At 58.7% G+C, this 26200-nt stretch overlaps 2 protein-coding genes across 2 annotated transcripts in view; both read left to right on the plus strand.

Annotated features, from left to right (window-relative positions):
* Positions 1-14441, plus strand: part of FIBCD1 (fibrinogen C domain containing 1) — a 36825-nt gene extending 22384 nt beyond the window's left edge. The window contains exons 7-9 of the mRNA XM_025359938.1: positions 7580-7676; positions 13035-13214; positions 14139-14441. Of these exons, the coding sequence (XP_025215723.1) occupies positions 7580-7676; positions 13035-13214; positions 14139-14398 (537 nt within the window). The 3' untranslated portion in view covers positions 14399-14441. The remainder of the gene's footprint in view (positions 1-7579; positions 7677-13034; positions 13215-14138) is intronic.
* Positions 14442-21504: 7063 nt separating this feature from the next.
* QRFP (pyroglutamylated RFamide peptide) lies at positions 21505-25583 on the plus strand. The gene is made up of 3 exons (XM_025360226.1): positions 21505-21739; positions 22334-22619; positions 24450-25583. The coding sequence occupies exons 2-3, from the start codon at positions 22521-22523 to the stop codon at positions 24858-24860; spliced, it is 510 nt and encodes a 169-aa protein (XP_025216011.1). The 5' UTR covers positions 21505-21739; positions 22334-22520; the 3' UTR covers positions 24861-25583.
* The last annotated feature ends 617 nt before the right edge of the window (positions 25584-26200 follow it).

Raw genomic sequence — 26200 nt, forward strand, 5'->3', positions numbered from 1 at the left:
CAAGAGCCGGCAGGCACCGACTGCCAAGCCTGGGAATGACGGCAGGGCGCCAAGCCCGGGGGTACCATTTTCAGTCAAAAACAAGGAGTGGGTCCGATTTCCTTCTGGGCTCAGCAGCTGGCTCTGAAGGGAGGGTGGTGATGTCGGTTAGACCTACTGTGTGCCATCCATTTAGGCATTGACTTTGTTGCGTCTTCCCCACCGGCCCTGCGGGGGCTTCGGCAGAGAGAAACAGGCTTGGAAAGGTTCCGCGACCTGTCCGAGGTCATGTGGCCTGTGAGAGGCAGAGCCAGGATTTGAACTCAGCTCTGCCTTGTTCCGGATTGAGCCCAGAGGCCTCCCTGCGGGCACTGCCCAGAGGTGTCCAGAAAGGAGTGAAGGAAAAGCCAGACTCTGGGAATGCCGCAGAGCCGCCCCAGGGCTGCCTGTGAAGGGCTGCCGTAGTGCACACATCCAAGTTCTTTGTTCTTTAAAAACATGAATCCTCCTCTGCCAGGACCCCTCTGCCCCTCTCCGAGAATCACCTGATCAGAAAGCTGGGGAGGCTGGTGGAGGCCACAGCTCCACAACCAACACAGTCCTGTCTGTAACTGATTTCTGCAGCAGTTTCCTCACAGTCTAGGAAAAACTGCAGTTGCTGCTTCCAGGGGGCCGTTCTAAGGCATCGGAGACCCTCTCTCCCAATCTCATAGGGTTTGGGCCCACCCATCCCCCATTCCTTGGGTTTCAGCTCCTCTGACCAGCTGGCAAGGCCCTGCTTAATGTGCTGTTCAGCCAGGCATCTCCTCCTCCAGGGAGCCCTCCCAGATAACCACCTCCAACTGCCCCAGGAGAGGGACTCACTCCTTCTCAGGGTTCCCAGCAAGCTCTGTTGAATGCTGTGCACCAGCACATTTAATTCTCATCAAAACTTTGTGGGTTGAGGCGTTTATAATCCCAGCTTTACAGATGAGGAAACTGAGGCCTGGGGTTTGGAGGAACGTACCAGGGTGGGAGCTGCTCGCCCTGTGGCTGCTGGCTTGTGCGTCTGTCTCTCATGGGGCTGTGAGTTTTGAGGGCCAAGGTCATCCCTGTGAGCCCAAGCACACATGGGGTGCTGTGCAGGAGCCCTTACTCTGCAGGGGAGAAGCCACGTATCCTGTTGGCTGGAGTCTGGGTAGGACTCAGGTCTCCTGGGTGCCAGCCCAGGGAGCTCCCTGAGAGTGAGCGTTCACTGTCATCCCCACTCCTCTGGCCATCTCAGTCCTGCACACCCAGGTTGCCCACTCCTCCAAGCCTCAGTCTTCTCATCTGCTTAATGGGGGCACCAGCCCTCCCTCCAGGGCTGTGGCAGGAGGGCCAGGCCGTGCTCATCCTCTAAGGCATTGGCTGGGCGCTGGGGCGACCACAGAGCCCAGCTCAGTGCTCAGGACGCCAGCTGCATGTTCTGGGCATGGTGGCAGAGCAGTAGCTGGTTGGTCAGGGTCTGTTTGCAGAGGCAGCCCTGGGCGGGATGCAACCTGTGGAGTGTGAGGCTGCAGCAGCCCAGAGGCCTCTCTGCCTCCTTCGGTCCCCGGGCCCCGTCTGACAACACAGGGCCGTCGGTGGCTGCTGCTGTCTTCCTTCCTCTGCGTCCAGAGCTGTCACTCCTTCCTTTGAACCCGCCCAACACCATCTGCAGGACCATGTGGGCCCAGCTCTCCCTTGGCAGAGCCCCTCTAAGTGGCACTTCCAAGATGCGCCGGGCGGCGGGCTTCTGAGAATCCGCACCAAGAAAACACTGTCTGTCTGTCTTCCCACTCGTGGCATCTGCCCAAGAGGCCGCGGCCACAGTGAGTGTTTCTACTCAATCGTTTTCCAGCCAGGACACAAGAAAGATGCCCCCGGAGCTGGACCAATTCATATTTTGGCCTGAAAACGAATCAGTAATTTTTGTTTCCCTGCCTTTTGCTCCCCGCCTCCATTTTGTTTTGTTTTGTTTCAAGACAGGGTCTCACTCTGTCGCCCAGGCTGGAGTGCAGTGGTGCGATCTCGGCTCACTGCAACGTCCGCCTCCCGGGTTCAAGTGATTCTCCTGCCTCAGCCTCCCGAGTAGCTGGGATGACAGTCTTAGCCCGCCACCACACCCAGCTAATTTTTGTATTTTCAGTAGAGTTGGGGTTTCGCCATGTTAGCCAGACTGGTCTCGAACTCCTGACCTCAAGTGATCTGCCCGCCTCAGCCTCCCAAAGTGCTGGGATTACAGGCGTGGGCCACCGTGCCCAGACTCCCCACCCCTTTTTGCCGAGTGGGGATTCATGTTTGGTGGGTGGGGCAGAAAGAAGGGGAAGTGGACGCCTGGATCCTTTCCTCACTTCCTCCCTCTGTCCTCCCATCCCGCTGGTCCTCGTTCTGTAATTAAAGCCCTCTGTGCTTGGCCACATGCAGGCGTCTGGTGTCGCCAAGGTCCAGCGTCGCTGAAGCTGTTTGCCAGAAATACGAAGTCACAGCTGCAGTTCACCGTGGGCTCAGAGTCAGACTAAACATTCCCCCACACGGGGGAAGCCTGGAGAACCCACCTGGTGATCTGGGCTGTGCTTGGCACTTGCACTACTCAGGCCACGTTGGGCTGTCATTGGCTCGAGGTGGGGGCAGGTTTCCAAGCCTGAGATCCTAGCACAGGGCCCGGCACAGGTGGTCACTCGGAATTTGAACCAAGAAATCAGGACAGCCCACGGCAAAGGTTGTCAGCGGTTCCCAAACCGCGGCAGTACTCCGTGGGCCACTGGCAAAATCAACTGAATCGGTTTGATCACCATTATTTTTCCAGTCAAATAGAGTGGAGTACTACACGATAGAAAATATCAGTGCACTAAGGCCAGGCGTGGTGGCTTACACCTATAATCCCAGCACTTTGGGAGGCTGAGGCAGGTGGATCACGAGGTCAGGAGTTCCAGACCATCCTGGCCAAGATGGTGAAACCCCGTCTGTACTAAAAATACAAAAAAATTAGCCAGGCGTGGTGGCAGGCGCCTGTAATCCCAGCTGCTCGGGAGGCTGAGGCGGAGAATTGCTTGAACCTGGGAGGCAGTGGTTGCAGTGAGCCGAGATCGTGCCACTGCACCCCAGCCTGGGCGACAGAGTGAGACTCTGTGTCAAAAAAAAAGAAAAAAAAGAAAAGAAAAAAGAAAATATCAGTGCATGCCCTTCTGCATTAAGCTAAGTCTGGAGTCTGAATGCGTGTGCCAGTGTGGTGACGTCGGCTGCATCTCCCTGGGACATAGTCAGTCTTCAGGTCGCTTCTCCAAGGCCAGACCACGGATATGTCTTGGTGCCCTCAACAGGGGGTCCGCAGTCCGTCACTGCACACGGCAAAGTGCCCACGTTGGCCGACAGTTGCTGCAGTTAATTTTTTTTACTTTTTTGAGACAGAGTCTCTCTCTCGTCACCCAGGTTAGAGTGCAGTGGCAGGATCTCGGCTCACTGCAACCTCTGCCTCCCGGGTTCAAGCGATTCTCCCGCCTCAGCCTTCTAAGTAGCTGGGATTACAGGCGCCCACCACCATGCCTGGCTAATTTTTGTATTTTCAATAGAGACGGGGTTTTACCATGTTGACCAGGCTGGTCTCGAACTCCTGGCCTCAGGTGATCTGCCAGCCTCGGCCTCCCAAAGTGCTGGGATTACAGGTGTGAGCCACCGCTCCCGGCCAATTGCTGCCGTTTCTAAGTGAGTGTTGATTTGGGCTACATGGACAGGAGTGCCAGCCATGTGTGATTTTAGTGTCCTTTCTTGGGCAGAGGCAAAGGCAGGGGGCCAGGTGTGCTCACCCCAATTGATTGGCACCAAGGAGGAGCCCCGGGGGGATGGTGGGGTCACTGTAATTGGCACCCAGACTGGGAGGGCAGTGGGAAAGAGGGGGCCGAGGACTGTGGGTGCAGGGACCAGCTCTTGGCACCAGAGGCCTGGATAGGGGGGCACACTCAAGGCTGCAGCCACCCTGGTCAGTGGACCCGCCACCAAGCGTAAGTGTGGACACAGTGTCGGGCGCTGGCAGTGAGGGTAGGTCCAGACAGTCATGGGATTAAAGGCACAAGATGTAGTCGGATCCTGCTTTCTGCTGCTCACAGCTGCCTGGCCTCTGGCCGGTGTCCGAGCTTCGGCCCTGTAAGGGTGGGGCGCCTGGGCTTGGGGAGGGACATGGGCATGCAGAGAGCATGCAGTCCCCACGCTGAGTCTCGACTGCCCATCATCCCGTCAGCCAGGACACAGGGGCGGGAACAGCCCCTCCCGCCGCATGCTGAAAAGTCAGGGCAGGGCTGGGGTCTGGCGAGTTCCGTACGTGGCAGCACTGGTTCCAGGCATCCCCGGGTGGGAGTGAGTGCTGGAGGCAGAGCCTGGGGGATCCTCTCGGAGGCTGTCGTCTGGGCTACCGGGGCTTCTTGCTGTCATTCTGGATGGTCCCTCTGAACCTTTTAGAAGAGGCACAGCCGGGCACCTGTACATCAGCCCACCCGCCCCTGGTTGGGCACAGGCTGCTGGGGTCTCCCCACCACCCCTACTGTGGCCTACTTCCCTGCATTTCCTGCCCCGCCCAGCAGGCAGACACAGGGCCCAGGACCCTGCCCCTCCTCCAGGGCCACCCTGCTGGCCAGACCTGCTGTCTCCCCATCCTCCATGTCTGTCCTGCCTCTCACCGGGTTGGGGTCCCCCGAGCACGGTATCTCCTGTGTTCCTTTGCCCTAAGGTCCCTGAAGGGCAGAACCGTGACCTTGTACCCGCTGACTTGGCTTCTGCAGCTGGTGCCTGGCAGGAGATGCTCAGTAGAACATCTGTGTGAATGAGAGGCTGGGACAGACCCCTCGGGAGGGCTGGGGGAGAGTGGAGGCTGGAGGCCGGGAGAGGCGCAGTGGAATCAGGAGCCCTCGCCCAGGCCTGGGCCTTGGTGCTGTTGCTCTCCATCCAGCTGGCACTTGCTGAACACCTGCTATGTGCCAGGCCTGAGCTTATTCTCGGTGGATGGTCGTAGCCTGGGAGGAAGATGTGGCTATGATCTCTGCTTTACAGAGGTGGGTGCTGGGGCACTCTAAGGCAAAGCTGGGGCCCTGGAACCCAGATACACAACCCCTGCCTTCAGGAGCTCCTTTATGGAACTGAGCACTGAGTATGCCCAGGTCCCCAATCCCTAGGGCAGAGGCCCAGCCGACGGCCAATGCCAGCCAGGCATCCCAGGGGGCTTCGGGCCTGCTGGTCCCTCTAGCTCCCCTCCTCCTTCAGAAACAGGCTCCCGCTGCCCGTTGCCTTCTCGGGGGAGAGCCTGAGCTTCTGCCAGGATTAGGCCTTTGAAAAGGTGCGTGCTCAGGGTCCCAATATGCAGCCATCAATACGGCTCTCCACTGCTCCTCAGATCTCCCCGAGCCTGATCGAATTTCCTTCCGCCCCGAGCCGGTCACTCCTGAGGACTTTCAGATTTCAGAGCTGGGCCAGGTTTGAGGCAGCAAAGCACGAAAAAGGAGGTGTCATCTCCCTCCAGCTCCCTGACGTCAGAGCTGCCCAAACACCGTGACGGACACGTCCCTGAGGGCTCAGAGCATCAGCAAACGCTCACACAGCAGACGCCTCGGGTCAGACTGGGCACCCAGGCAGTTCCGAGCAACTGAAATCAGGCTGCTTAGTAATGAAACTGGCAGCTCGCCGGTGCCGCAGCCAGATCTCTAACACATCAGACTGACACAGATGGAGGCCGGCCGGGCCGCGGTAGCTGCCTTGGAGAATAAGCAGGAAAAGGCTTGTTAAACAGAAAGAGGGCTGGGAGGGCTGGGGAGGCCAGCCAGGATGGATTGTCAGCGGATCCTGTAAATACTCCAGGCAGCTCTGGCCGGGACCAGCGTGGTATTATTTCAAAGCAATTTAACCGATGGGATTCCTGACTCCCAAATCAAGAATGTTATTAAAATGAAGAACAGAGGCAGCCTGGGCACTCGTTGGTACCCAAGTCACACCCCGCCAGCTGTGGGCTCCTTGTCCTCCCCTGAGCAGCCACTTGGACTCCAGTTTCCCAGCCCCCCGACCCCCGCCCAGGCTTGTTTTGGGGGAGGGGAGCTTATTGAGGGATGGGGCTCTGGAGGCCAAGCCTGGGGTGTGTGGGGGGTGCTCTTGGTTCTCAAAAACTGGAGGATAGGCTGGGCATGGTGGCTCACGCCTGTAATCCCAGCACTTTGGGAGGCCGAGGCAGGTGGATCACGAGGTCAGGAGATCCAGACCATCCTGGCTAACACGGTGAAACCCCGTCTCTACTAAAAATACAAAAAAACTAGTCGGGCGAGGTGGCGGGCGCCTATAGTCCCAGCTACTCAAGAGGCTGAGGCAGGAGAATGGCGTGAACCCGGGAGGCGGAGCTTGCAGTGAGCCGAGATCGCGCCACTGCACTCCAGCCTGGGCGACAGAACGAGACTCCGCCTCAGAAAAAACAAACAAACAAACACTGTTCAGTTTTGTTTTGACCTGGAAAAAGATATTAGGACCCTGCCCCCTCCCCACTTTATTTGACCATTGGGGAAACTGAGGCCCAGAGCAAAGTGCTGGAGGTGGGCCCCAAAGCTGACTTTCCTCCACCCCACCAAGATTCTTTTTTTTTTTTTTTTTTTTGAGACAGAGTTTTGCTCTGTCACCCAGGCTGGAGTGCAGTGGCATGATCTCAGCTCATTGTCACCTCTGCCCCCTGAGCTCAAGCAATTCTCCTGCCTCAGCCTCCTGAGTAGCTGGGATTACAGGCGCGTGCCACCAAGCCTGGCTAATTTTTGTATTTTTGGTAGAGACAGGGTTTCACCATGTTGAACAGGCTGGTCTCGAACTCCTGACCTTAGATGATCCACCCGCCTCGGCCTCCCAAAGTGTTGGGATTGCAGATGTGAGTCACCGTGCCTGGCCTGCCACTCCCCCCTACCTTTTTTTTTCTTTTTTTTTTTTGAGAGAGCCCAGGCTGGAGTACAGTGGCATGATCACAGTTCACTGCAGCCTCAACCTCCCGGGCTCAAGGGATCCTCCTGCCTCAGCCTCTCAAGTAGCTAGGATTACAGGCGCCCACCACGACACCTGGCTAATGTTTTTAAAATTTTGTGTAGAGACGGGGTCTCACTATGTTGTCTCGAACTCCTGGGCTCAAGCAATGCTCCTGCCTCAGTCTCCCAAAGTGTGGGATTCCAGGTGTGAGCCACCATGCCCAGCCTGGAGTAGCCTCCTGAGCAGCTGGGATTACAGGCATGTGCCACCACGCCTGGCTAATGTTTGTATTTTTAGTAGAAACTGGGTTTCATCATATTGGCCAGGCTGGTCTCGAACTCCTGACCTCGTGATCTGCCCATCTCGGCCTCCCTGAGGAGCCATTTTGGGGGCCTGTGGGCATTTGGTCAGTCCCACCTCGAGCCACCACGAGGCTCTGGAGCCCCTGCTATTGTCCAGGCCCCAGGCCGGGGGCTGTTGGGGGTAAGTGGGCAGCCAGGCCTCTGCCCTCCCGAGCGGGCAGATTGGGAGCAGGGTGAGAGGAGTCTCTGGGCGGGGTGGGCCCAGCTGTGAGTCCTAGGATGGTCGGTGCCAGCGCCCCATCCCCATCTTCCCTTTGCAGGTGTTTCAGCGCCGGGAGGACGGCTCCGTGAACTTCTTCCGGGGCTGGGACGCGTACCGAGACGGCTTCGGCAGGCTCACCGGGGAGCACTGGCTAGGTGAGCACCCCGCCCGCCTCCCGGCCCAGGTGGGCCTCCTCCCCATGCCTTCCGGACACAGTTGGGTCCCAGCCGCTCCTGAATGGGTTTGGACTGGGTTTCCCGGCACACCTGAGCCAGCTCACAGGTGTCGTGCGTGAGGGTGACAGGCATTCAGAAGGAACCAGGCCAGACATTGCCAACGGAAGTGATTGGCGTGGGTGGGCTCCGAGTGCTCATAAAGGCTGAGGGTCCCACACGCCCTTGGAGGCCGATTCCTGCCGGGGTCGCCCTGGAACCTGCTCGCTGTCCCGAATCAAGCAAGCTTGGGCAGGTGGGCAGCAGCATCCCAGGCAGCAACAGGCAGTGGGAGGACAGAGGAGGACCCGGCACCGCCCTGCCCACGGGTGCCAGGGACACCAGGCATGGAACTCCCAGGAGCAGCCAGTGGTGCTCCCAGCCAGGGCTCCTGTTTGCGCTTGCAGGCAACCGCACGCCTTCCCGCCACTGGGACACAGTCCCTGCCTGGCACAAAGTAGGGGCTCAGAAGGTTCTGTCAATATTATTATTTACCTTTCAATTCACTCAGTATTGCCGGGCGCGGTGGCTCACACCTGTAATCCCAGCATTTTGGGAGGCCAAGGTGGGCGGATCACGAGGTCAGGAGATCAAGACCATCCTGGCTAACCCGGTGAAACCCCGTCTCCACTAAAAATACAAAAAACTAGCGGGGCGAGGTGGCGGGCGCCTGTAGTCCCAGCTACTCGGGAGGCTGAGGCAGGAGAATGGCATGAACCCGGGAGGCGGAGCTTGCAGTGAGCCGAGATCACGCCACTGCACTCCAGCCTGGGCGACAGAGTGAGACTCCGTCTCAAAAAAAAAAAAAAAGAAAAAAAAAATTCACTCAGTATTTTAAAATTTTTGAAAGTCCTTAACATTTCACTATCTAAACAAAATATTCTAAACAAAACCTCATTTACCTAAAGAAAATATTTATCTTAACAATATCCTAAAAGAATCACAACTTTCAGGTCTACCTATATATTTGGGAGGTGGCTGTGGCTTGACGTGAGGTGGGTTTTCTGGTTGTTCTTGAGATATAATTTACATACAACAAAATTCCCCGTCTGGAAGCGTATGACCCCATGGCTTTTAGTATATTCAGAATATTACATCCGTCATCACTGGGTCCAGAATGTTTTCTTCACTCCAGAAGGAAACCCTGTCCCCCCGGGAGCTATCACTCCCTTGCAGGTGTTGAATATACCTGAAACGCACAGGTGCTGGGGGACGCGTGCCCTGAGTGTCATCTGGGCGGCCTCGAATGCCCCACAGTGTCCTCCTGCACTTAAGCCCCCCAGGGTGCGTGCGGACATCCAGGGAGTTCCACAAGCTGTGGAGGTTCCACAACCTTGGGTGGGAGGGAGAGGGTGAGAAGGGTGAGGACATCCGGGGAGTTCCCCAGTGCGGGGCAGAGCTGGCGGGGAAGGGAGAGGGTGAGAAGGGTGTGGACATCTGAGGAACTCCCCTGTGCGGGGTCAGAGCTGGTGGGGGGAGGCTTGGGCAGGAAGGAGAGGGTGAGAAGGGTGTGGGCTGGCATGGCTGGCGGGAAGCACCACCTGAGGGGTCAGGGGTGGGGTCAGGGGGGCTCCAGGCCTGTAAGGACGTTCAGTGACACCTTTGGGGTGATGGCCCCAAAGGCAGGGTTGGGGTGGCGAGGCGGGGCCACCCCTCTGTGTGCATGGAGGCCCCTGGGCAAGATCTGCCACCGATGCCCCCTCCTCACCCGGGCCCACGAGGGCAGGGCCCTCTCTGACCTGCCGTGCCCTGGTCCCTAGGGGGTGCCGGCAACAGGGAAGCTCACACCCCGCGTGGACTTCATGCCCACACCCCGTGCTGAGCCCCAACCCACTGAGCGCCCAGCTACACGCTTCCCATGCATCGTCCCCAGAACCTCACACCTACCTAGTTGGGGGCCCTGCTGTCATCCCCTCCTTTTAGAGATGAGGAAATTGAGGCCCAAGAAGGGGAGGTCTCTTGTCACAAGCATGCGTGGGTTGGGGTGGGGGGAGCCCCAGCAGGGTCCACACACTGGTGCCCAACCAAGCTCGCCTCATCCCTTGAACCTGGTGGATGGAAGGAGGGGAGATGGGGAGACCCTGCCTCAGGCTCCCCAAGCTGGGGGTAAAGAAAAGGACAAGGCGGCAGGGCTGAGCCATGCCCTCGCCACCACCCACCCACCCCCAGAGCAGTGGTGATGCCCGTGCTCATGGTATCTTAATTGAAATCTATCAGCAGCCGCAGATGGTGCGGGAGGAAGCATTTAAGCAGGTCCTGATTCCAGCATCCTGCAGACGAGCCCTGACAGGAATGTCAACAGCGCCGGTCCCTCCTCTGCCGCACCACCCTCCCCATCCCCTCTCATTGAGTGCTTTGTCTTTTCCTATTGAGTCATGGGAGCTCTTTATATATTAAGGTTATCGATCATTTGTCCAATACACATGATAGGTATTAACTTCTGGCCATTTGTCTTTCAGCTTTTTCTTTTTCTTTTTTGGGGTCATGTTATTACTTATTTCCTAGGAATTTAAGATGTTTATGCACTCAGTTCTGCCACCCTTTTCTTCGTATCTTTTCTGGGTTTTAGCCCCTGCTGTCCTTTCCTTCTCTTCCTAGTTTTATTTTAAGTCTCCTCTATTTTTTCTTCTGTTTTTCTTCTCCTTTTTTTTTTGAGACGGAGTCTTGCTCTATAGTTCAGGCTGGAGTGCAGTGGCATGATCTCGGCTCACTGCAACCTTCACCTCCCGGGTTTAAGCTATTCTCCTGCCTCAGCCTCCCGAGTAGCTGGGATTACAGGCGCCCACCTCCATGCCCGGCTAATTTTTGTATTTTTAGTAAAGACAGGGTTTCACTATATTGGCCAGGCTGGTCTCGAACTCCTGACCTCGTGATCTGCCCATCTCGGCCTCCCAAAGTGCTGGAATTACAGGCGTGAGCCACTGTGCCCGCCTTGTCTTTTGTTTTTCTAGTGTTGTTTTAGGTTAAGAGCTTTAGTCCAGCCGGAATCCACTGGGGTGGCCATGTGAAGTTTAGGGTCTTACTGGTTTCCCGTCCGTTTCAAGCCGTTAGCCCTCTTTCTTACTCTCTGAGATTTGAGCTGGGAGCTGGTGAAGGAGTTGGATCAGGGGCCCAGGGAATCTGGGAAGAACAGCTAACATGGCTGGGGGCGGTTCTGGAAGGAGGGGGAGAGCGGGGAGAGCTGGAGAAAGCCAAAGAGCAAAGGCAGGGAGGGAGGGAGGCAGGGAGGGAGGGAGGGAAGTGAAGGAGGGAGGGAAGTGAAGGAGGGAGGGAGGCAGGGGGGCAGGAGGCAGGGAGGGAGGGAGGCAGGGAGGGAGGGAGGCAGGGAGGGCGGGAGGCAGGGAGGGAGGGAGGGAGGGAGGGCAGGAGGCAGGGAGGCAGGCAGGCAGGGAGGCGAGGGAGGGAGGAGGTGGCGTGGACTGGAGGAAGGACGGAGAGGAGCCCAGGCCCCAGGTCCCCACATACCCCTCCCTCGGGCGTCCTGCACAGCAGCCCCCAGGACACCGCTCATGAAGCGTCACTCAATCCAGAGGAGTGGCTGATGGAGGCCTTTGGGCCCCAGTGGCCATTTCGTGGTGGGAAAAGGAATCTTCCAGCATCCCCGGCAGGGGCGGTCTCCCTCTCTCCCTATTCCTGCATCGTCTGATTTGTTCTGGGTAAGGTCTGAATAGCAGCAGGGAGTCGGGGCCCTTCTGCCTGGGTTCGAATCCCAGCAGTGCCACTCACCAGCTGTGTGACCTGGGCCAGCTCCTTAACCTCCCTGGGCCTCATTTTCCTCCCCTGTAAAATAGGGAGTCATACGCACTCCTTCCCCGGGGCCTTGGGAAGCAGCAGTCAGCACCTGGATAATGTGTGCCGTGGGCCAGCCCTGCCAGAAAAGCTGCCCAGGGATTCTGTAATTAAATCGGACTCACTCTAATTCCACTGGATTCACTCATCTGCACGAAGGGCTGAGAACGGTGCTGGGCCCTCGTGAGTCCCGTCCAGGTGGCGTCTGTTGTCATAATTACCTCCCGCCTGCCCTTTCGTGGATGATGCTCTCCTGGCCCCTCACGTCAGCCCTGTGCTAGCTGAGCCGGGGCCCAGAGAGGGAGAGCGGCTGCCCTGAGACTCAGCAGCAGGAGAGTCAGGGAGGGGGGACACCGGGTGAGACCCCAGGCTCTCGAAGCCCGTGCTCTGGCAGGTCCTTGGGGAGGAAGGTGGGTTGGGCGGTCAGCTTTGCTGTGACTCCTCCCACAGCAGCTGCTCCTGGTTCCTGGACCTGGTGACTGGGACCAAAGCCTTCTTGTCCGGGCGGGATCAGGGAGGATCCGTGCAACCTCCAGCCGGCACACACTGACCCCGGGAGGTGTGGAGACGGGGAGAGGCAGGCAGGGGGGAGAAGCGGACGGAATACCACTCGCTGCTACCCACTTGTAAATCATTTCATTAAATGCCCTCTTAATCCAAAGTAATCACACCGGCAGTGAAGCACCTTGGGTGTCTGAGCACATGTGTTTATGGTGAGGGAGGCCTGGCATGAGACCCCGGGCATGGGCAGGGCAGAGCTGAGGTGGGGCGGGGACAGCAGGAGGGAGAGAGTGGAATGGGGGCACAGAGCCGGCCTAGAGGGATGAGGGTGCCGCCTCCTGCCTCCCATTCATTAAGTCAGTGCTGGGTGAGCACCATTGTGCCAGGCCCCAGCCCAGGCACTGTGGTCAGCAGTGGTCAGGTTGGACATGCCACTCTCATGGCGCTTCCGCACTGGCGGGGAAACTGACAAGGTAGGCAGCCGGAACCCTGAAAGATAAGCATCCACAGGGGCAGAGGAGGTCCTCAACGCCGACGGGAGGTCAGGCAGCCTTCCAGAAATGAACAGAAGGTAACCAAGTGAGGAGGAGTAGGGACAAGCATCCCTGGCAGAGGGAACAGCATGTGCAAAGGCCCAGAGGCCTGGTTTAGAAAATGTGAACACCAGATCCTGTCTGGCTCTGGCTGGAGTCTGGGTAAGGGTGCTGTCACCCCCACCTCCTCCCGCCTCCTGCAGTCCTCCCGCCAGCTCAGAGTCCCAACGTTTGAAAAGCATCACAGCTCCACTTACAGGGAACAGAGAAAACCAAACATGAAATCTGTCGGTCCTCAGTGACTGGCCCAACACAGGCCGACAGGAAGAAGGAAGTAGCCCAGGGCAGACTGCACACACTTGGTGGCTGTCCCTTTCTGTCCTCAACTGCATGAGCTCAGCTATCATTTATCATTTCTCCCTGGGGATTCGCTTCCTACGCCCCTCAGCTTCTCCCACCATTTTCTCCCCAACTTCAGGCCTCAAGAGGATCCACGCCCTGACCACACAGACTGCCTATGAGCTGCACGTGGACCTGGAGGACTTTGACAATGGCACGGCCTATGCCCGCTACGGGAGCTTTGGCGTGGGCTTGTTCTCCGTGGACCCTGAGGAAGACGGGTACCCGCTCACCGTGGCTGACTATTCCGGCACTGCAGGTGAGGCTCCAGCTGCGGCAGGGATGGGGAAGGGCGTGGCCTGGGAGGATGGAGGATAGAGGAGGTCCTGCCCTCCAAAATGATCAAGGCTCATGGATTTGCCCCCTTTGAAAGTAATCAGGTTTTTGAAAAATAACAAATATTGATAAACGACCAACCCCACATCACAATCAGAGGCCTGAAACCAATCTAAAATTTTTTTTTAAGTAATAAATTTTTCAAATTGAAAGAGTGAACAAGACAGAAAAGGGAAAATTTTCTTCCTTACCAAGGATTCCTCAATCCCTGTCTTCATCAGCTGATTCCGTTGCGTCATACAAAATGAGCTGCTGTGAAGCTACTGTTCGTTTTTTTAATAATAATGTTAATTATGCCCTTCGGCCCTCTGGGGTCAGGGTCGAGGCTACTGGCCTCCACTTCCAAGTCCTACTTGGTCCTCACCCCTGCAAGGCAAAACCAACAGAGCCTGGACTGTTTTCCCATTTTGCAGATGAAGAGACTGAGCTCAGAGCCGGGAATCAGGAGACCCGGGGTTCGGGCCTGCTGGGTCTCTAAAGTGTGGTGGCTGGACCCCCTGGGCTGGGTGTCCCCTCTCAGGCCGAGGAGGAGGAGGCAGGAGAGGGAATGTGGAAAAGCCAGGGGAGGGATAGAGACCGCCTAGACCCAGGGGCAGCCCCAGGCACGCCCGAGGAGGGACTGTGTGCGTGTGACCTGCATGGACACACCCGGGTGTGGAGGGGTGGGTGTGGAGGGGCAGGTGTGCGTGCACGCGTGCACACCAGTGTGTATGTGTGAGAGCACGTGCATACGTGTATGCACTCACGTCCAGGTTCGCGTGCAGTGTCTTGGTGTCTGCTCACACATGCAACACCAGTGGGCGTACCCGTGCCCCCCGTGCCCACACCTGTGTGCACCCCTGCACAGGCGACTCCCTCCTGAAGCACAGCGGCATGAGGTTCACCACCAAGGACCGTGACAGCGACCACTCAGAGAACAATTGCGCTGCCTTCTACCGAGGCGCCTGGTGGTACCGCAACTGCCACACGTCCAACCTCAACGGGCAGTACCTGCGTGGTGCCCACACCTCCTATGCCGACGGCGTGGAGTGGTCCTCCTGGACCGGCTGGCAGTACTCACTCAAGTTCTCCGAGATGAAGATCCGGCCGGTCCGGGAGGACCGCTAGACCGGTGCACCTTGTCCTTGGCCCTGCTGGTCCCCATCGCCCCATCGCCCCATCGCTGACCCCACCTCACTCCTTCGTGAATGTTCTCCACCCACCTGTGCCTGGCAGACCCACTCCAGCAGGGAGGGGCTGGGCCATCCCTGACACGAAGCTCCCGGGGCTGGTGAAGTCACACATCACCTTCTCACCGTCCCCACCCGCTCCATTTGGCAGCTAACTGATCTCTTGCCTCTGTTGATGGGGGCTGGCAAACTTGACGACCCCAACTCCTGCCCGCCCCCACTGTGGCTCCCGTGCTGTTTGCCATCCCCTGGCCAGGATGGTGAAGTTTGCCCCAGGCAACCCTCTGCTCTGCCCACCCAAACACCTGGCATTATGGGGACAGAGAGCAGGGGGCAGACAGCACCTCCGGAGCCCTCTTAGTGGATCGTGTGGAACGTCAGGTCTCTCTGAGGTCAGGTCTGAGGCCAGTGTCCTCCAGCCCTTTCAGTGCCAACCCTCACCCCCATTTCCCTAGTGCCCAGATAACCCACCTCTTCCCCTAGGGCCTCGGCCTGGCTGTGGGCTGGGTGGCCCCATCCTACCCTGAGGCCAGGAAGGGGAGCTGCTGCCTTTGGGGACCCACGCTCTAAGGCTGACACCAGTTCCCTGGAGGCCACCCACCCTGTGCCCCGGCAGGCCTGGGGTCTCCAGTCCCCTTACCTGCTGTACCCACCTGCTCTCTGTCTCAAATGAGGCCCAACCTATCTCCCACCCACCCATCCCATTTCTCCTGCCTCTGGAAGGTGGGTGGGGCCCTGCACCGTGGGGCTGGGCTGTGCTAATGGGAAGCTCTTGGTTTTCTGGGCTGGGGCCTAGGCAGGGCTGGGATGAGGCTTGTACCACCCCCACCACCAATTTCCCAGGGACTCCAGGGTCCTGAGGCCTCCTGGGAGGGCCATGGGGGCGCGACCCCCTCCCTGAAGCCACTGTCTCCATGGGGAGGCCAACTCCTGCCAGTGACTGTGGCCATCTGGACCCAGGCCAGGCCCAGCGAGTGGTCAAGGGGCAGGGACCACATCACTGGGCAAATGGGGTCGAGGGGACTGGGGCACCAGACGAGGCACCACCTGGACACTTTCTTGTTGAATCTTCCCAACACCCAGCACGCCGTCATCCCCGCTCCTTGTGTGCGCACACGCAGAGGTGAGACCCGCAGGCTCTCAGGACCAGCAGCTGCAAGGGCAGGGCTGGAGCCGGGTCCTCGGCTTTCTGCTCAGCAGCCCTGGACCCGCGTGCATTATTGCGTCAGGCCCAGGTGCAGGGCGGTTTTTCCAAGGCACCCCGATGTGGGGCCTCTGAGAGGGCTGGAGTCAGCCTTGGGGAGCTGCCCAGCAGCCCCTCCTCAGGCAGGAGGGGAGGTGGCTTCCTCCAAAGGACACCCGATGGCAGGTGCCTGGGTAGTGTGGGGTTCCGTTCTCCCTTCCCCTCCCACGAAAGTTTGTGCTTAAAAAACAATCAATTTGACTCGGCACCACTAGGGGGGCCGTGGGAGAGGCCATGAGACCTGGCGTCTGTTCCAGCGCCACCAGGTCACCCACATGCGCAGATGTCTGCAGCGCTTCCCTCTGCCGTGGCCCTGGGCTGCCCTGCCTGCTGGACAGGACCTGGTCCCTGCCCTCTCAGTCCTCAGCTGGACACAGATACAGCCAAGAATCAGGCGGTGGCAGCCCAGTGTGGCTGGGCTGGTGGATGGAGCAGCCCAGGTGCGGGGCCACGAGGGGCAAGATGTGGGTAAAATGACCACATGAGATTCAAAGGGCAATCCCCCCTCAGCTCCTCTTCCCACCCTCTAGAAGCCAAGGGAGCCCACCCAGACCACCTGGGTTCCCAGGGCACGCTGTCACATTGCAGAGGCCGGGTGGAACTCAAGTTCTCATCCCAGGAGCCCCCACCGACAGGCCCCAGGCGGGAGCTACCAGCCTCCTCATGCCAGCGGCTGCTTAGAAAGTGCCAAGCGCTTTCTGATGTGTCATCAAACAAACTCCTGGTGAGTGTGAAGTTAATGGACTCACAGATGTGCGGGTACAGCAGGAGGCACCAGGGCCCTCGTGCCAGGGCTTGGCTACGGAACAGATGCATCATGGCTGGAGCCTGGCAAGGGGCTGGGGGCAAGTGGAGGGGACCTTTGGGAGCCTGTGGTCCAGGTCCAGGCAGCATCTGTCCTCAGCGGCCGGCTGCACTGGAGATGCCTGTCCCTTCTAGAGCCCTGTTACTGCCCTAGAGCACCAGCCCCCATCCCAGACCAGGAGAGGGCACACGGCCCCACCAAGCACCAGCTGAATGGGCACAGAGCTTGACATGGTGGGGAGGGCCCAAGCCAGTGCACTGGCCCCACCCTCCCCAGGGGCACCTTCAAAGACTGGCACTGGGGAAAAACGGTCCCTGCGCACCTGCTCTGGGCCACAGCCTCTCACCCTAGCCCTGCAGAGCCTGCAGTCTGATACCAGTGCAAATGGCTGTCATCTGAGACTGGAGGACGGGGATGCTAGGAGAGCCCTGGGCGAGGGACAGCTGGAGACCTGTGGGTTGACTGACCAGGCCAAGGGCTGGCGTGTGCACAGGGTTGCCTGGGACCCATGGGCCCCAAACCCTGTCCCTTGGGGCCCAATTTGAGGGCGGGTGCTTGTGGCCCTCCATCCCACAATGCCGCCTGACTGAGCCGCCTCCTGCTTCTTCATTTGAGGGGAGTAAGCTGAGTGGGAGGGGTCTCTGCATTGCCACACTGGGACTTGGAGGCGGTGCACCTGCGCCGTTGCCTCTCCACGTGCACAGGCAAGTTCTGTGGATCAGCAATGGCCTTCCTCCATTCCCCTAAACTTTGCACACATCTCAGAGTTACACCAAAGGCCACCCAGCTGACTGCCTGAGCACCAGGGTCCAGAGGATGGAAGGACCCTTGGTTTCCATGCTGGTGGCCTCAGCACATTCAGCCGGAGATAGGAACAGAGCTACGAGCCGTTCTCAAACGGCTTTCCCCTGCAACTGCATGTAAATCGGTTTTATAATGTTTGTCTTTGGCAGAAAAGCTGTACCACCAGCGCCCTGGTCCCCCTTACCCTTCCTGCCACCTATCCTCATCCACACAGGCCTCTGGCTGGCTTGGCTGGGGCCAGAGCCCTGGAAGCTGGGAGCCAGGGACTCTGGAGGCCCTGTCACCCAGGGGCGGGTCTGACCAGGCAGAGATCTGGAGGATTGTTGAACCATCTCAAACCATGAGGACGCTGAGTCCAGGGAGGGGAAGGAAGAGGGGGAGGTACCGTTTGTGTGAGATGGGGGGACAGGGGACATGAAGAAGGCCCGTGGCCAGTGGCAGACCCCTGTCCTGTGACTTCAGGGGCAATGCACCAGCAGGAGGACCCAGCAGAGGACACACAGAACCCGCAACAAGGAGACAGGACACTAAGCTTTGACCTCAGCAGACCGGGCTTCCCCAGGGCCTCCATTTCTTCATCTGCTTTCAGAGAAAAGGGTGTCCCCAAACTGTGTGGCCCAAGCAGCCGGCAGGACTTGGCAAACCCAGAGGGCTGAGGTCAGGCCTCGGTGTGATTTGTGGGGAATATGGGGGAGCTCTGGCCCAAGGCTGGCCACGTTGGCCCCCTATGCGCTGGCAGGTGTGTGTCTCGGGCCACACAGCGCTGGACAGGGCTGCAGAGAGAGCTCAGAGGGCCAGCACAGTGACTGGTGGAAGAAGCCTGGTACGGGAGCGTCGCTAGGAGAGGCTGTGGGTGCTTGGTGTCTGTGCGTTCTGTCTTTAATAAAGTCTCGTGGTGACCCAGCTCCGGTCTCTGCCTCCAGCCCAACTCCACGCCTCATGTCAGAGCTTGAGTGGATCAGATACCCACGTGTTCCAGGACTGCCTCTTGCTCTGTCTCCCCTGAACTCCCCCCATCATTATTTTTAGAGACGATCTTGTTCTGTCACCCAGGCTGGAGAGCAGTGGCACAATCACGGCAAACTCCTGGGCTCAAGCGGTCCTCCCACCTCAGCCTCCTGAATAGGTGAGACTACAGGTGCGCACTACCACACCCAGCAATTTTTTTTCTACTTGTTGTAGAGACGGGCTCTTGCTATGTTGCCCAGGCTGGTTTTGAACTCCTGGGTTCAAGCCACCCTCCCGCCTCGGCCTCCCAAACTGCTGGGATTGCAGGCATGAGCCACCGCACCCAGCCACCATTTTTATTAGAACAGCCAAAAGGCATTTCCCAGATAGCTTTGGACCCACCGGGGCTGTTCAAGACCCTCTGACTGGGCCAGTTCTGGGCTTTGCAAAGACAGCCTGGGCCTGGTCAGGCAGACGCAGGGCCTGCCTCCTGCACAAGCTGTGCCCAGTGGGGTTGGTCCTCCTGGGGCCTGGGCTCTGGAGGATGAGCCCGGGGCCTGGTCCATCGGTACATCCCTCCCGGGTCCCCAGGGTGATAAACTATCCCGTGGGTCCCTCCTGTGGCTGGGCCTAGAGTTCCAAGGAACTGAGACACTTTATTAAGAACGAACAGTCCCCAGTGGCTATTTATTCATAAAACCAATTTGAGGCTTACGGATAAAACAATCCCCGGAGTTTATTTAATAAAATCCAATATTTATTGAGTGCCTGTGTTGGAGGTACTGCATGGGGCCAGTAGAAAGAGCAGCAGTGGTGATGCCCTGTGCTCGGCCTCCGTCCGACACCTGTCGGGGGCAGGCAGCCGGGGAATCTCACACCCCCCTGTGCAGCCAGAGGTTTCCAAGTTGGGGTTCACAGAACACGAATCCCTCTTTTCCCTCCATCACGGACTCTCACTCAGCCAGCATAGTGCCTGCTGCTCTGACAGCTTGAGGGGGCAGAGGTGGGGTGCCAGAGAAGGGAGGGCAGAGGTAGGGGGGCAGAGGTGGGAGGGCAGAGTGGGGGGTAGAGGTGGGGGCAGAGGAGGGAGGGGCAGAGGTGGGGCAGAGGTGGGGACAGAGGAGGAGGCAGAGTAGGGAGGGGCAGAGGTGGGGGGACAGAGGTGGGCGGGTAGAAGAGGGAGGGGACAGAGGTGAGGGGGCAGAGGTGGGAGGGGTAGAGGTGGGAGGGGCAGAGGTGGGAGGGGCAGAGGTAGGGGGCAGAGGTGGGAGGTCAGAGTGGGGGGCAGAGGAGGAGGGGCAGAGGTGGGGGGACAGAGGTGGGCAGGTAGAAGAGTGAGGGACAGAGGTGAGGGGGCAGAGGTGGGAGGGGCAGAGGTGGAGACTCTGGGGATGGGACTCCTGAGCCAGGCCTCAGAAGTCACAGATCATGGCCACCTGCCTCCCACAGGCCACACGAACCCCAGGTGCAGGTGTGCCCAACTCAACTCCTTTCCCGCAACCACCAGACCAGCCTGAGGCAGCTCCTGGAAAGGTTCAAGGACTCAGTCACAGAGGTCCTCAGACAAGGATCCATGCATTTACGCAAGAAATGGTGCCCAGCAGTGTGGGAAGCGGCTCCCCAGGGCAGGAGGGGTTCAGCCGGCAGAAATGGAGTGGCAGTTGCCAACAGCCCCGGGAACCCGGGCTTAGTTGGGGGCCACCACCCTGTGCCCTCCCCAGCAGCAGTGGACACCGCCTGAGAGGGCACCATGCCACCCCGATAACCCCACCCCACCACACAGGCACTGCGGTCATCCCCAGCCAGGCGGGGAATCGGAAGCTCAGTGAGGTGGAGGTTGGCTGTGGCTGAGTCTGGTGTGGAACCCAGTTTGGGAGTGACATGTGGCTAAAGGGGGCTGGAAGGGAGGGGTCGGTGAGCCGAGCCAGGGCCTGAGCTTAGCACAACCAGGCACTGTCACCCCAGTCCCAGCCTCCTCACTTTTGAGAATCCTGGGCAGGCGCTGCTGGTCAGCTTGGCCGTGCAGGGACCTGGCCTGGATCTGTGTCTGGACAGTTTCCCAGGGAACCCCACAGGCTTTGGGGGTGGCCCACTGACTCCACTCCCAGAGTGGCTTCCTGCACCACCAGCCCCACCACCCTGGCACCTCGCCTCCCTGCATTACCCGACAGCATGAAAAGCCTCCAGCACTGGAAGCCGCCCTGATGGGTACTGCCACTCTTGGACTGCTCTAGCCCCGGCCACCCTGTGCTCCCAGGCAGCCCCAAACCTGCCCACCTGGGCTGTGGTGGCAGAAACAGTGGCACAGTTGTCATCCCCCAGCTGCACAAGAGGTGAGGGAACCCAGATGCCTCCAGGGGCCCAGGAAGGACATCTGAAAGCACTTTTTCTGTCCGGGAGTTCCAGGGGTAGAGGGGACCAGGTAAGCCCCTGGAGTCGGCAGGTTTGGTGCCAAATCCAACACCTGACTGGGCTCCAGGCACCCCGGTCTGATGGGGGCAGGCGGGGACCTGAGGCTGGGGAACATGTGGGCCATGTGGGGACCCTGATCCTCACCCCTAGCATTGCTCCCACCCCAGACCCGCCCCTCAAACGCTCCCACCCCAGACCCGCCCCTCACATGCAGGACGTTCTGTGGCCACCACTCAGAGCCACAGACCTCAGTCCTGAAAGAGGACTCTGGGCCCTGGTGGTTTCAAAGCAGAACCTTTTCTGGGAGCCCAACATGTCACACACAGGAAAGTGGGGCTTGGCCTGAGGGGCAGAGGGGCGCGTGCGAGGTAGAGTGGTGCGTGTGGGGTACAGGGGTGCCTGCGGGGCAGAGGGGTGTCTGCAGGGTAGAGGGGTACCTGTGGGGCAGAGGGGTGCCTGTGTGGGGGAGAGCGGTGGCCTTTGGGACAGAGGGGTGCCTGTAGGACAGAGGGGTGCCTGCGGGGTTAGACCCCACGTTACCCTCCCCAACTTCCATGGCCATTCCTGAGGAATTCTGCAAAGCACAGCTTGGGAACCCGAACCTCATTTTACACCACAGGGCACTGAGGCACCCAGAGGGCAGGCATCCGGTTCAGACTCACAGCATGGTAGGGACCCACCCTGGGAGGCACCCCATGGATAACCGGCACTTGCTGTCTCAATCAACCAGCACTAACCAGGGAGACAGAAGGACACCACACCCCGTCTCACGAGCACACACATACACATACACACGTGTGCACATATGTGGGTGCACGAACACACACACACACAGAGGATAGGGGCACCTCAGGCCATCGGAGGCAGCCCCGGCCTGGGGGATGGAAGCTGGTTCTGGCCAGCACAGCTCAGTCACCAGCTTCAATCCACAGACTCTCCGCTCGAACCTGGGCGCTCAGCCCTGAAGTGGGGGTTGAGATTCCAACGCCTTCCTCAGGTCACTGGGGAAGTGTCCACAGGCTCTCTATTCCCATGACTTCTGACCCCCCAGCACCCCAGATGCAGGGGTAGGTCAGCTGGGTGAGGGCCCCTGGACTGGGGGAGGTCCTGTGTGCTGTTTCCGACAGTGGTGGGGTGGGGCCGCCTCATCACCCACCTGCCTGCTTTCAGTGGAGGGAGAATCTCTGCCAAGCAAGGAGCAGAGGCTGGCTCCTCCCGCTGGCCTCCCAGAGGTGACCCTCAGCGACAGTCGGGGCTGCCCAGGGCATGGGGCAGGAGGGGCTGGGGGCCACAGGCAAATGCTCCACTGCTGTCCGGGGCATCTGCGGTGCCCCCTTGGTTGGTTCCTGGAGAACATGCCGCCGAGGGCTCCACCTGCCGGGGAGGTGCACCTGGCTTAGCCGCACAGTCCTGTGCCTCTGAAACACGGGCCTCATGGGTTTCTGTTACTTTCCTGCCCATGGGAGCCATCCTGCTAGCTGGGCAGGTGTGTTGGGGGTAGACGTCCACCCACCCCATGTCCTCTCCGGAGAGTGAGGGGCCGACCCAACAAAGACAGGACCCTTAGGGTGATGAAGGGTGGGCTTGGAACCCCCACCAAGGGACTCAAGGGTCTGTGCCCGCAATTTGCAGTTAATGATGCTGTCTGCTCTCCTCCAAAGGGCAGCCCGCCTGCCCTCTCATCAGACCACATCCTGTGTTAGGTTTTTTTTTAATCAATGCAGTCAGCACTGCCCCCTTCACCACCGGCGTCCCCAATGGAATCCCAGGGTCAGGAATGTGCAGCAGGCAGTCGGCACAGCGGCAAGCACACTGCGGGCCATATAAAGCAGGGAGAGCCCAGGGCCCATGCCTCCTGGACCAGGACCCAGAGCAGCTCTGCCCAGCCCAGCCCCGGAGCCCAAGAATCCACCAGCCAGCCCTCCTGGGAGCAGTCCCAGCCACACGGTGAGCACAGATGCCCTGTCCCCAGCAGGAACTGCAGCTCAGGCCCTGCCCGGGCAGGAGCCAGGCACGGGCAGTCAGAGGGCACACAGACGCCCAGGGAGGGAGGACCCGGAGAGGGGACACCAGTGCCTCACATGCCAACAGCCCGGAGCAGCACAGATTGGTCACGGCTGCCCTGCCAGGGCTGGGACCCAGCCTCACCCCTGTGCTTTCCCTGCTGCTTCCTGGCTGTGAGGCCTGAAGCCGTGACTCGCGCTGGGGCCCCCTTTCCAGTGATGAACACCCCCAGTTTCTACCAGATTCTCAAAGGGGTGCATGAAGGGGTCCAGGGCCTGCTCTGTGTCAGGGTGTCTCCTTTCTAGACACCCAGTGGCTACTCCCAGGTGGATTCATCCACCAGGATGGAATGCTCCCCAGTCCACATCACAGTCAGCAAAGTGCTTCCTATGAGGAGGGAATGGGGCTGGGCCCCTGCAGAAAACCACCTCGTGGAAGCCCCACTCTGTGCCCTGATGGGAAGGTTTTCCTGGTGGTATATGAGGGAGGTCGCTCCATCCCTGGGGGACGAGAGAAGCTTAGAACTGGATTCGGGTAGAAATTGGGGTTGCGTTTATTATTTTTTTAAAAGCTTCCTGGCTGAGCTCGCTTCTTTGAAATGTGTTCAAGGGAGCCATTTCTGGAAAGGGCTCTGGGGACTCCTGTACTGTCTTCTCCAGGGCCGGTGCTCTCTATTCTAGCCTCAGTTTGACTCAGCAGAGGACAAGCCAGCTCCAGCTCCCCCGCAGTCACTGTCAAAAAGGCTTCCTTTGCCAGACAAGGGAGCAAGTGCTTCCAAGGCAGGTTCATTCCAGGAGGATGGGTTTCAGATACCCCGAGTGCCATGTGGAGTACAGAGTAGGGACTTAGGGCACGCCTTCCTGACTCAAGCCCAGTTAGATCTGGGACTGAACTCCAGCTCTGGCACTGGTAAGGCCATGAGATCTGGGGCAAGTCACCTCAGCTGTTTGAGTCTGACGCCACGCCTGCGAAACAGGAGGGTTGGGAGGACCTAGCAGATACGTATGCTTCTTGAAGAAGCCGTCCGGCCATTACAATTGTGAATTCAGAGCCTCCACTTTCTAGCTGTGTGGCCTGGGCACAATCTCAGTTTTTCTGAGTTTTGTTGCCTGAAAAAGTGGGACTGGCAGGACCTACCTAGCAGGATGACTAAGAAGATGAAGTACAATCACGTGAGAGCTCTTAGCTCGGAGCCTGGCAGACCTATGGTGCCCAGGCCCCAGCGGCGTCTGCACGCTCCTTCCCAGGTGGGTGTCTGAATTAGGCCAGGACCATCAAATCTGTTTCTGGCTTTCAGGAGCAACTCGTTCCCACGTGAAAGAGACATTAGCAGGATGTCCCAGCTAAACGGCAGAGCTAGACCCATTTAGTATTAAGTTGAAAACTAAGGGAGATTGATGCTTTTAACTTTCCACCCCACAGTTCTGCAATGATACGGCTATTTTATAATAAGAGAAAAACGAGCATAAATTTGCTGACTCTCCCGGGGCCGCCTGGGCACTGCTCTGCCATCCAGCAGTGGATTTACAGCGCTAAGCTGCCCAGGCAGGCAGATCGTGGGGACTGCAGGAAAAGAACCGGCCTAATTGGTACAGTCACCTCCAGATCCTGCTAATACAACAGTGGCCTAGTCCCAGCATTGCTCAGAAGCCGGGCTCAGCTGAGCCCCCTGCTCACACCTATGCTAGCGGCCTGTCCCGGGGAAACATTGTGGTGAGTTGCGCTTGGCCACACGTGCAGCTTGTAACTCTGCCTCTCTTTCCTCTGGGTCAGATGGTAAGGTCCTACCCCCTGGTCTGTCTCCTCCTCCTGCCGCTGGGCACCTGCTTTCCTCTACTGGACAGAAGAGAGTCCACAGACGCCATGGGTGGCACTGGAGCCACAGAAAGCTGGGCCGACCTGGCCGAGGGGCCCCGACCCCACTCTGTGTGGGGCTCCTCTCGGTGGCTGAGAGCTTCACAGCCACAGGCCCTGCTTGTCATAGCCAGGGGGCTGCAGACATCGGGCAGAGAGCATGCTGGCTGCAGGTTCCGCTTCGGGAGGCAGGATGAAGGCAGTGAGGCCGATGACTTCCTCCCTGCCGGAGGGGTGAAGGCCAGCGGCCCGTTAGGGAACCTGGCTGAGGAGCTTAATGGCTACAGCAGGAAGAAAGGCGGCTTCAGCTTCCGCTTCGGTCGGCGGTGAAGGGCCAGGATGCCTCGGAAGGGTTTGCTGTTTGGACTCACCCCCGTTGTCTTCACTCCTGCCTTCTCCCCCAGTCTCGAAGACCACGACACCCAGATGGTGTAGGCATGGTTACGATGAACGATCCCTGGAAGGACAGGTTAGGAGTGTGCTTACTTTTCATTTCCAGCTTTGCTGAAGCGAAAAACTAGGCAGTGTCAAAAAGGAGGCTGTCTTGGCGCCTCGGTCGTCCCAGCCTCTCTCTTCCTCTGGAGCTCTGACTCGGAGCAGCCCCCTGGCCCCAGGGGCACGGAGCTGAGGCTGTGGCTGGGCCATGAATGGGAACAGCAGAGCCAGGCAGCGGGCTGAGGGCTTACAGTTGGTTAATCAAAGTTGTGACAGTCTATAGGGACAACTGCAGCTGACATCAGAGTGCAAATGAGTACATTCCACTGGGTACAGAGGATGGTTCTGAAAGTTAAAAACGGGAAAAAAGAATCCGATCCCCTTCTCCATCCCTTTAGCACCAGATCCCCCTGGCAAGAAGCCCCTGCTGTGGTGTGCCTTCCCCTCTGACGGCGGCCCTTCTCCGCAGCCCAGGGTTAGCCCGGCCAGGAGTCTCCTGGGAGATGCATTGGGAAGGAATACGTTTTTGCTATAGCAAGGCTGCATTTCATTTGTTCAAAATCAGAATATGTCGTGTGTATCTTTTCAAATAAAAGGTGTGACAACTGCAAAACCATACTGGAATGCTGGCCGCCCCCACAGTCTGGGTTCTGGGTGCCTTGCCTTTGGGGAGATGGAGCTCCTGTTGCCTGGACCCAAACACCCCTCCCCTAGATCCCTGTAACTGGCAGTTGGTCAAAGGTGCAGAGGAACACAATACATGTGCTTTTCACTTCCACTCGGCTGCTCCTTCCCAGGTTTCCTAAGAGCTAGGAGCATTCGGAAAACAATTTCTCTGCGCCGGGGAGAGCCCACGCTCAGCCGGGAGTGGCTGCAGGCCTGAGGCCAGGCAGAGCATCCGTTTCAAACTCGCCTTTGGTGTCTCCTGCATCCCATCCCGTGTCAGAGGCAGCCGTCGGATGCTGCTCACTCCCGGGCTGGCTTCCGCTGCTGAGATGAGAACTTACATTGATGTTACTATGGCAACCCCTCCCCTCCTCCTTTCGAGCTGCAGCTTGCCCCTGTTCACAATTGAATAATTTCCCATTGAGCTGTCACAATTAATTGGTGGATTTTTATTAGCCTTTTAGAACCACACTGGGCTGGGCCCAGCTTGGCACCTTGGAGTATTTCACAGTGTTTTCCATGCTATTAGTGACTTATACTCCTCAGTAGCAGCTCTCAATCCTTGGCAG

Source organism: Theropithecus gelada, chromosome 15, assembly GCF_003255815.1.
Source record: "Theropithecus gelada isolate Dixy chromosome 15, Tgel_1.0, whole genome shotgun sequence".
In the NCBI taxonomy this organism is placed as follows: Eukaryota; Metazoa; Chordata; class Mammalia; order Primates; family Cercopithecidae; genus Theropithecus; species Theropithecus gelada.